Source organism: Carassius carassius, chromosome 20 (assembly GCF_963082965.1).
Source record: "Carassius carassius chromosome 20, fCarCar2.1, whole genome shotgun sequence".
In the NCBI taxonomy this organism is placed as follows: domain Eukaryota; kingdom Metazoa; phylum Chordata; class Actinopteri; order Cypriniformes; family Cyprinidae; genus Carassius; species Carassius carassius.
In genome coordinates this window covers 29,893,279-29,903,942 of record NC_081774.1, presented here as the reverse complement: position 1 = coordinate 29,903,942, position 10,664 = coordinate 29,893,279, and the positions used below count along the sequence as shown (strand labels likewise).

The 10,664-nt window shown below is 46.5% G+C and overlaps 1 protein-coding gene across 1 annotated transcript; it reads right to left on the bottom strand.

Annotated features, from left to right (window-relative positions):
- Nucleotides 1-233: 233 nt before the first annotated feature.
- Nucleotides 234-1,344, bottom strand: LOC132095889 (beta-1,3-galactosyltransferase 2-like). The gene has a single exon (XM_059500983.1). The coding sequence runs from the start codon at nucleotides 1,342-1,344 to the stop codon at nucleotides 241-243; it is 1,104 nt and encodes a 367-aa protein (XP_059356966.1). The 3' UTR covers nucleotides 234-240.
- Nucleotides 1,345-10,664: the final 9,320 nt, after the last annotated feature.

Here is a 10,664-nt window from a genome sequence, read left to right as displayed (position 1 = left end):
TGAACTATCCCTTTAAAGACCTACAGTATTCTGCTGCATGTTTACAATCCTATTTATCATAAGAATTCATTTTTAAAACCACTTATGTTTTATACCAATTTAATCATTCAGATTTGTAATGATGACCAATCATAAAAAATACAGTAGTGAAAATCAAATAAAAAAAACATAGCCTCCTGTGCTTCAATCTTTGATTGAAACCTTCAAAAAGCATGAAACATCACAACTTGATAAAACTTTCTACCCAGTCATTTGGCAGGGATTGTGCTTGTTGCTCTGCAGGTGCTGCCAGTACTGGATGATCTCATTGGGATGAAACCCATGAGAGGTGATCAGGTTGCTGTACCTACAGCTAGAGTAGGGCACTCGCCAGTGATTGAACAGATGTTCATTTGGTGGTGGCGTTGGCTCTATCTTTAGTTTAGCTAGACATTTACCTATGTAAACATCTTCTAAATGCAGTCTGGGTATGGTCAGAGATGTCACGTATATCCTTTGGGCCACGTCGCCTGAGAAGACGTACCCAGTCCCAGAGCAAAAGGTGGGGTATCGCCTACCAGGGTACACTTCTCGGGGCATGTACCATTTACTCTCTTTGTTTCGGTTTGGGGACATGTCTGGCATAAGGTGTCCTGTAAAATATCTTTGTTTTGGTTGCCCTCTGGGTTTTAGGAGCTCTTCTATGAGGTATTGAGTGTTGACAAACATGTCACTGTCTGTCTTCATGACGTATTTGGCCTCGGGACAGTACTTTGTGATCCAGTACATCCCCATAAGCGTTTTCAGGGTAAGGTTGTTGTAAGTATCCCTGTAATCTTGCTGGATGATATCATGATATCGATGACTTTCTTTCTCTATTGTGTGCTGCAGTTTGCTGTCTTGATTTACACCTATGAAAAAAAGGCGGATGAAACCCAAACCCCCAGCCACACTTTCATTGGCCCACGTTTTCCTGATGGCATCCCTAGCCTCCGTTTTCTTGGGCTCAACCTCAATCAGAAGCACTAAGAAAGGAGCTCGCTGCAGACATGCGTTCGGCTCGTTGAGGATGTAGATGTAAGGCTCAACTCTAAGTATCCACGCTGCTGTCCTCTCTTCACTCGAACTGATGTTTGAAAGAAAGGAGTTTTCCAATCCCTGCTGCAAACTTTCATTTGAAGCTGAGATTGCATTTTCATTTGATGTTAGTGGAGCAGGGGACTCTTCAAGATCCCTCAACTTTTTGGGATTTCGGATTTTGTTTGGAAAAAGCCAGAGAACCTGAATAATGAGGCCTACCACAAACACAAGCACAATGAGGAAAAGGGAAAGACTGCTGTATCTATGCCTCCGCTTCCATTCCATGATCTCTTTGGCTTTGTTGATTTGTCAGGCCTATCTGAGTAAACTGTGAGTCCAGATATGTGGAAACCTACCAATAAAAAAGGGAACAATTTTTATTTACTTCATGTTAATGCACAAAATTTGCAATATCATAATTATGTATATAATAGATTAAATGTGGCATTGTCAAATTGAGCTCAGTGTGCTACACTCTTCTTGGTATACAAAAACATTGTGGGTGGACCAGTTCCACCCCGTTCCTTGTGGAATCAACTTGGTGTGAAACACCTGTTTCCAGTAATAAAACTTTTAAATGATCATCTTGTGTTGTTTGCATCTATCAGGCTTCAAATAAAAACACAAAGCAAATGAGACAAAATTAGGTGTTCACAAAAAGTTTACCTATATCAGGTGCTACAGCTGAAAATCCATAATGTCACAACATATAAGTGAAGTTGAAAATTTGACAAATCTTTATTTGTCAAATTCCCAGACATGATTAAATATATTGCTGTCCATTTAAAAAGAAGAAACATGAAGACAACTTTTAGTATAATATTTAAATATTATAGAAGCACATCTATTGTTGTACTACCCTAATGTGCTAAACTGCAGAATTTAGTCTATCGTAGTTCATTGTATTTTTCACTGCAGTATTGCTATTTTCCAATTTATTCAAATTACTTGCATAGTGCACCAGTCAAAAACTGCTTGTTTGTGTACACCAGAAAGCAGTTTTATGTGTCTTCAGTGTATCAAAAAAAATATATATATATATATTGCTGTGAACACTTTTGAGCTAATATATTATTGTTTAAGTGTTTACTTGGCTTTGTAGTTATACAAAATGTCGCACTTTAGAGTTTAAACAAAACAGTTCACACAGTCAGTGTTTTGAAGGTTAGAAGGAAATCTGTACATTATAATTACTGCTACTACAGCCTTTGTGTTGTCTGGTTTGACGTACCTTTCTCTTGGTCCTAATGAGATGCTTGCTGTTCGTCAGTCCTGTTGCAGGTATATGCTGTGGGCTTTGCCAGAGTATCTTATTATAGCTCTTGTCATTTAAGTCTCTACATCGTCCTATGGTTTGCCACTCCTTTTCTTTACTGTCTGAGTGCAAAGAAGATATTTTTACTTGAATAATGATCAACTATGCACACCTGACAGACTTAGCGACATCAAGCACCCCAAGCAAATTGCAGGTTTAGTAGCCCCCGCACACCATTTATGTGCTCTTTTATATTTGTAACCCTTATTATTTTGATCTCTCTCGCTCTCACAGTTCCATACTATGTGATTGTATGGATACATTCAATAAATAATTAGTCAACCTCCATTTCTATTTCAAAGTCATCCATAGAGCATACATAACTCCTCACAAGAAGTTCAAAATAAAACTCTCATATCTGTAACACTGTATCATCAGGTACTTTTCTGCATGTTTCGATAATGTCAAATTGTTGTCAACCTTTGGACATATATGAATTCTGTTTTATCCTTTTTACTGAAAAATGTATTAAACATCTAATCCAGGTTTATGTCTTCTCAATGATGATTCTAACTGTATAAATTCATTAAAGAAGAGAATGTTGTTTGCTGGTTTTACAGCTGCAAAGAAGACAATAATACAAAAAACTGGTTTACTCTGCACATGTGTCCAAAAACATTTTGGATTCATAGCCTCTTTAAGATAGTAACCAGTGAATGTACAACAACATGAATTAACAAGGCTAAACCTAGTACCATTGTTGCATGGCAATGTTTTTCTTTCTAAAGTTTGGATTATTTAAAGAAATGACTATTAAAAAAGTTTTTTCTTCTTTCAGATTTTAAAAATATTGATATGTCTGTTGCTCTCCCTTCCCTGTTTTTTGTTTGTTTGAATGTTTTTTTTTTATTATTAAAAACAATAAAACCAGTTAACAAAAAAAATTTGTCAACCTGATTTTGGTTTAAAGGTGTATTACCTTATTTTACCATACCTTTACAAAAATCATGCTTGTGCCTGTCCATTTTAAATAACCCCCCTTTTTTTCCTCAAACATAAAATAATCATAATCAATAATAATGTCATCAAATAATCTCATGCAACTCATCCCATATTCTGGAGTTCCCTGTCAAGGGAACTTCGAACTGCGTCCTCTGAGGGGACACTATGAGGAACACCTCGTCGTGACCCGTGTCTGAAGCATACTTTGAAAAACGCCAACGTGTTGGCCGGCGACAGCCTCTGACGTCACTACCAGTGCGACTATAAATATGCGCCCGTATTTATAGGGGGTAATTTGCGTGCACTGCGAGCGTTTTTCTGTGAAAAAGCTCCGCTCTCGTTTGTCTCTCTTTTCGAGGAAAGAGGGACAGCCATCTGAATCCCGTGGCTCAGGACCCGCCGTTGCCGAGGCACGGAGGAGAATGAGCTCGTGGGGATCACAGAATCATAAACACGGGACGTGATGGTAAACTGTCCATTGTGCCAATGGATGGTATGCACATGGTTTGCCTTGATGTTGAGAGTGGCGTGGGAGCTGTACCTCAGTCATGGGAAAGATGTAAATTTCAGGACACATCATCAGTAATGTACCTTTGAATCAGGGGGTGTTTCGGCCTTTCAACACTAGACACCCTCATCAAAGGTGGCCAGCTACAGGGTGATCAAACCTGAGCTTGTGTCCCATGCCCAATCATGAAAATTGCCTGGTTGTTTACATGGCACAGCCCACGGGACTATGCAAGGCAGGAGGCGTCCTCTTCCCTGAGTCAAGCCTAGAGCTGACCGCATACCTTGTTCACCCTCCTCATGGAGGGTTGTGCCCTGGGTTCTCAAGTGGGTTATAGGGTGGGAGGATTAGTGAGTGGGTCGATAAGTGAGTGGGTCATGTTGATGCTCTATGAGCCCAACAAGGATCCTTTCTCTTAATCCATATCCACTGGCTGCTTCTTTCGGCCGCTTCAGAGACGGATCTAATTGTCTGTCGCAGAGCCTGTCCATGGATGCCAAGGTCTTTCAGCAGTCTGCAGGTAGATGAAGCCACAAAACCTCTGCAACCCACTTCAACCGGATAGACTTTCGCTTTCCATCCCCTTTGTTGAGCGTCTGCTGCTAGTTCTGTATAGCGCAGTTTCTTGCGTTCATAGGCCTCATCCGTTGAATTCTCCCATGGGACTGTGAGCTCAGTGATGTAAACAGACTTCAATGAAGGGGACCAGAGAACCAAGTCTGGCCTAAGGGTGGTGACTGCAATCTCAGCTGGAAAGATTAGTTGCTGCCCAATATCGACAAGCATCTTCCAGTCCCGGGCCATGGCTAGCTGTCCAGCCTCTGATTTAATAGGGGGATGTTTGGGCTTCTTCTGTCCCTCTCGGATGAAGGTTTGGGCCGTGATGGAATTGATTGCTCTCAGGGGCAAGGAGTTGGTAGTATTCCTCTGGCTGCTGCCAGACTCTTGAGGACCTGGTTGTGTCTCCAGGTGTAACGACCTTGTGTGAGGCTGGTTTTACAACCAGCCAAGATGTGCTTAAGAGTCGCTGGAGTTGGGCAGAGGGCACAGGTTGGATCCTCTCCATATCACTGGTGGAGGTTTTTTGGAGATGGGAGCACATCATAGGTGGCTCTTATGATGAAGCTGATGTTATTTGCCTCCATTTCCCAGAGCTCCCTCCAGCTAAGCTTTCTCCTCTCCAGGCCTTCCCACCTCATCCATTGTCCCTGCTTGGCAAGAGAGACAGCCTTTGCACTTCTTTCTGCCTCCTCCTGACGGCGCACCTCCTCGACCACCATTTTCCTCCTCTCTGATGTTGAGGCCTTACGCCAAGTTGGCTTACTTGCGGTAAGGCCAAGGCCTCCTCTCCCAAATGGACGTGCCCTACAATGTCGCTATGCCTCAGGGCTGACATAGCTTGCTGGACCGCCTCGGATGGTTTCCATTTTCTTCCAGTTAACAGAGGTGGAACGGCATTGCTGATGTTCTGGTCCCTGGAGTCCTTCAAAGTCATCTGGAGTCTCACTTTAGAGCACTTGTACTCCTCGGTGAGGCTCGTTATAGGCAGTTCAAGGACCCCTTTGCCGTAGAGGCTGATGTTAGTCAGACAGCGTTGGACGCCGAGCCATTTCTTCACGTATGAAGTCACGGTTCGCTCCATCTTTTCCACAGTTGTTATTGGGAGCTCATAGATAGTGAGTGGCCATATTACCCGAGGGAGAAGTCCAAATTGCAGACACCAGAGTTTGAGCTTCCCTGGCAGTAGGGTACTGTTGATGGTTTCCAGACTGTTGGTAATGTCCTGCCTTACTTGCTGAACTTGGTCTTTGTCCCCAAGGCTAGCGTTGTACCATCTACCCAGGCTTTTGACAGGTTGCTCAGACACTGTTGGTATTGGGTCATCACCAATGCAGAACTTCACATCTTTAAGCTGTCCCTTAACTATTGAGATGCTTCGTGACTTGTTCGGTTTGATTTTCATCCAAGCCCACTTGATGTTCTCCTGCAGTTTTCCAAGTAGCCGGCTGGTACATGCTGCAGTAGTGGTCAAGGTGGTCATGTCATCCATGTATACTCGGATAGGTGGAAGGCGGATCCCGTTCTTAGTTCGCTCACCCCCCACCACCCATCTTGAGGCCCTGATGATGACCTCCATGGCCATTGTGAAGGCCAGAGGGGATATTGTACAGCCTGCCATGATGCCTACTTCTACGCGCTGCCATGATGTTGTAAAGTCGGTTGTCGTAAAGCACAGTTGCAGGTCTTCGAAGTAGGCTTTTACTAGACTAGTGACAGATGATGGAACGTGGAAGAAGTTGAAGGATTCCCAGAGTAGGTTATGGGGAACTGAACCAAAGGCATTGGCCAGGTCAAGGAAGATGACATGGATGTCTCTCTTGTCTTTCTTCGCCGCTTGGATCTGGTGCCAGATCATGCTGTTATGCTCCAAGCAACCAGAGAACCCAGGAATGCCGGCCTTCTGTACGGATGTGTCAATGTACTTGTTCTTCTCCAGGTAGGTGGACAACCGCCGTGCTATCACACTGAAAAAGATTTTTCCCTCAACGTTGAGATGGCAGATTTGCCGAAATTGACTGATGTTTGCCGCATCCTTCTCCTTGGGAATTAGCACTCCTCCAGCCCTTCACCACACCTTAGGTATTATTCCCTTCTTCCACACTATCCTCATGAGCCTCCAAAGATAGCGTAGAACTTCAGATGCGTTCTTGTAGAGCTTATATGGTACTCCATTCGGCCCAGGGGCTGATTCTGATCTTACACGCCGTACTGTACTCTCTACTTCCTTCCATTTTGGAGGGCCAGTCTCCAGATTGAATTCGGGAGGTTGAATAGGTGGGATGTCATGTGGGATAACCATTTGTTCGTGCCTTTTTGGGTCATAGTTGACCTTTTCTAGATGTTCTTCCAGTTCCTGCTTTGGAATTTTCAGGATTCCGCTTTTTCCTTAGCGAAGAGATCTTTAACGAACTTGAAGGGATTTTTATAGAACCTTGTTCTTGTGTGTTCCTTCTTCTTGCAAAGTTTCCTTAGGTTCTCTGCTCTTCGCAAGGTTGCCAACCGACACTTAATGTCCCCCTGGAGTAGCATGAGACCCTCTCTCTCTGCATCAGAGGCCTTTTTCCACTGCTTTCTCAGCTGCCTTCTCTCTCTGACCAGCATATCGATCTCTTGCTGCCTCCTGGATCTGGCTGGTACTGGTATTGCTTTGTCACTTCTCCTTGTGTTTACTCCAAAGCGCTCTTCTCCATAGTGGTAGATTATGTCACTCATCCTTTCCAGCTTTTTTTCCGCTGTGCCCACTTGTTGCTCCAGGATTTTTGTCAGGTCGTTGTTGACTATTTCCCACTCTCTCTTTTCAACAGCTTTGGGCCACTTCACACTCGGTCTGTGCCCTTTGATCTTGGTCTGGCCTTCACAATGGCCATGGAGGTCATCATCAGGGCCTCAAGATGGGTGGTGGGGGGTGAGCGAACTAAGAACGGGATCCGCCTTCCACCTATCCGAGCATACATGGATGACATGACCACCTTGACCACTACTGCAGCATGCACCAGGCGGCTACTTGGAAAACTGCAGGAGAACATCAAGTGGGCTCGGATGAAAATCAAACCGAACAAGTCACGAAGCATCTCAATAGTTAAGGGACAGCTTAAAGATGTGAAGTTCTGCATTGGTGATGACGCATCGCTGAGGAGTGTAGAGAGGGACTTTTCCTTTCACACTCTCTGGCCGCAAACGAGAGTAAACTTCGGGAGGAAGATGCGTTGTCATTAACCCATTCTGACACTGAAGTTAGTTCTCTGCTGGGTTCTACCCAGAAAGAGCAGGAGTTGTCTGAGAGTGGCGAAGAAGCTGAGGCTGAGCATTCTCAATCCTCCTGCCCTGCGTATGAGGAGCTGTTAGAGGTTATGGATCGCGCCACGGCAAAATTAGACTTGCCATGGAAGCGTGGCAGAAAGGTAACATCACGAGGTCGCCTCGATGAGCATTATTTGTCTGACCATAGCCCCCCAGCCCAGGTGAGCCTTCCATTCTTGCCTGACTTGCATGCAGAAGTCGAAAAGGAATGGAAGAGGCCGTTTTCCTCTCGCACCCATCGGTTTTAACATACGAGTTATGCTAATATCGAGGGCATAAAGGAAAACGGCTATGAGAAGATGCCCCCTGTAGAAGAGGCGCTGGCTAGATATCTCTCTGTGGGGGAAACGTCCTCTCTTAAATCTCCCTCTTTGCCATCTAAGCCCCTCCAGGATACATCCCGCTTAAATGGCAAATCATACGCGGCAGCAGGCCAGGCTGTGGCTTCGTTGCACACGATGGCAGTGCTTCAGGCTTACCAGGCTGACCTGCTGAAGGACCTGGATACAGGCGAGGGCCTTTCACCTGACTAGGTAGCCGAGCTGCGCCGCACCACAGACCTCTCTCTCCGGGCTACCAAGCAGGCCGCCTCCGCCATGGGAAGGTCTATGGCAGCCATGGTGGTAACGTAGAGACATCTGTGGGTGAACCTGGCAGACATCGGGAGGGAAGAAAGGGGGTTTCTTCTCGATGCTCCGGTCTTTTCTGTACCTCCGTTGAGATGGTGGTCGAAAAGTTCAGGGAGGCAAGGGCGCGCTCAGCTGCCTTTAAATCCTTCATTCCACGAAGGTCTAGGTCCGAGCCCGAACAACAAAGGGGTCCTGGCCCATCTCGATCTGAGGATCGTAGACGGGCGCTGAAGGCTAGTGTCGCGGCTCGAGCTCCTCCCCCGCCTAAGGGCAGGGGCAAGAGGAACCTCGGGTCATGGAGAGGTAAGCAGGGTCTGAGGGATGTGATTCAGACGAGGCAGCGTCCTCGCCCGGATCAGAGCGATAGAAAAACCTAGTAGCTCCAGATGTTTTTAACCTCTGTTTTAACTTCTGTTTTTATCCTCCCCTGCCTAATTCCCCTGTAGCCACCAGCTCTCCACCTGATCGAGGTTAGGTGGAAAGTTTCTCACATAACAGTCTCCTTTCCTGGACCTATGATGTTTTGGTTGGTTCTATGTTCATAGTAACCGCCTTACTGACGGTCCGGACCAGAAGGGGGTGCCCCGCAAGCGAGACTCCAGTACAGGAGGGTGGGTGAGTACGTAACCCTTGCTTTACCTGCTTATGGATGTTATGTTGCTGGTGGTTATATGTCTACTGACAAACTCTAACAGAGTTTCCTTTACAGTGCTCTGGAAAAAGCTAGGTGGCCAAGTTCCGCCCCCCTGGGGCGCGACACCCACCGTGGAGTGAGACCCGCGCATAGGAAGCAAGCGCTCTGTCCATCCCACACCCCCTCCCGAGGAGCCTGGCTGATCATCAGAATTGGCACAGCACTGCAGGGAATTTCATGGATGTCCGGCCAGGTCACCCTGAGGGGCCGCTTGGCGCATCTGGGGAGGTGGTAGTTACGGAGTCCTCTGTATGTTCTGCCTCAGGTGATGCTCCCTGGAGATTTAGCTCCCACATACTGTGCATTTCCACTAAAGAGCATATTGTGTTTTTCAGATAGTAGGCTTCACCAGGTCTCTCTGAAGGCGAGCTACCACAAACTGTGGCTGTCAGGTAGTAGGCCTCACCAGGCCTCCCTGGAGTCGAGTTCCATATTACTTTCAGTTTCCACTTGAGGTGGTTATCTGGTAACAGGTAGTAGGCCTCTCTGTAGGTGAACTCCCACATATTGTGGTTATCAGGTAGTAGGCTTCACAGGTCTCTCTGAATGTGAGCTCCCACATACTGTGGTTGTCAGGTAACCTTTCAGTACACACGCTAAGCCTGTGTACTTTCTCAAAACCACATGGTGGTCAGTGTGCACGTTAACGCTTTGCGCATTGTCTGAAATTCACGTAAGTGGTAAGTGTGCACGCAAGACTCTGCGCACTTTCTGAAATCCTGTACGGTAAGGGTTACGCACTCCGCTTCGTTCTCTTTCTTAAGATGATTAGCCCCGGGGTTCCTTGGGCTTCATTCAACCAGTGTATATTTGTTATACACCTCAAGCGTCACCCCTCAACATCGGGAGCAATGTGGGCAATTCTCGTGGTAGTTTAGCAGCGCTCCCCTTTTCAAAAAGGGTCACCTATGAGCATGCTGCTCAGAGCTCGGAGTCCTCCTCTCATGGGAGACTGATTCTCGGTTCTTTCAGAGCGCTCCAGTACTACATACTGTTTTGAGACGCACTGTGAGAGCAGACATCCTGCTGAGGCAGGGGCTGAGGCTCAGGGAATGGCGCCTTCGCACCAAGGTGTTGAAGCAGAGTTGGAGAGGTTGGCCAGACTTGGGTGGATCAGTTTTGCGGCTCGAGATAGCATTGCACTATCCCCTCTGGCTTCCTCTGACTCATCCAGCTCCATTGGGGGCTGGACGCCATGGTACAGGCATGGCCGAGGCTTCATCTGTACGTTCCGTCCTCCAATTGCTCTGCTCCCGGGCCATTCCATCTACGAGCTGCTCTATCAGAGTGCCACGAGAGCCCCTCCTTTGTGACAGGCAAGACTTGGTAATAGACAGTGCTAGGTTCTTAGCCGTATCCCTTTAAAGGAATCTTTCGTGATTCCAAGCCTTCAGCTCTACCCCCGGCCGAGGCCCTACAGGTAAGTTGGGTATGTAGCTTAGGCCTTTGGCAATAAGGGATAATGTCACGGACAGCCGTCGAACCGTCCCAGGGGCGACTCCTGGTGAAATGGTAGAGTTGGTACTTAGTGTTTGCCATGATTCTGGTCTGCACTCCCCTCAGCATGGAGGGTGGGTATACTGTTCCCCATAGTGTCCCCTCAGAGGACGCAGTTCGAAGTTCTCTTGACAGGGAACGTCTCAGGTTACGAATATA

Excerpts from the sequence above, each read along its gene's own strand:
- LOC132095889 (XM_059500983.1), bottom strand. The coding sequence starts at position 1,344 with ATGGAATGGAAGCGGAGGCATAGATACAGCAGTCTTTCCCTTTTCCTC.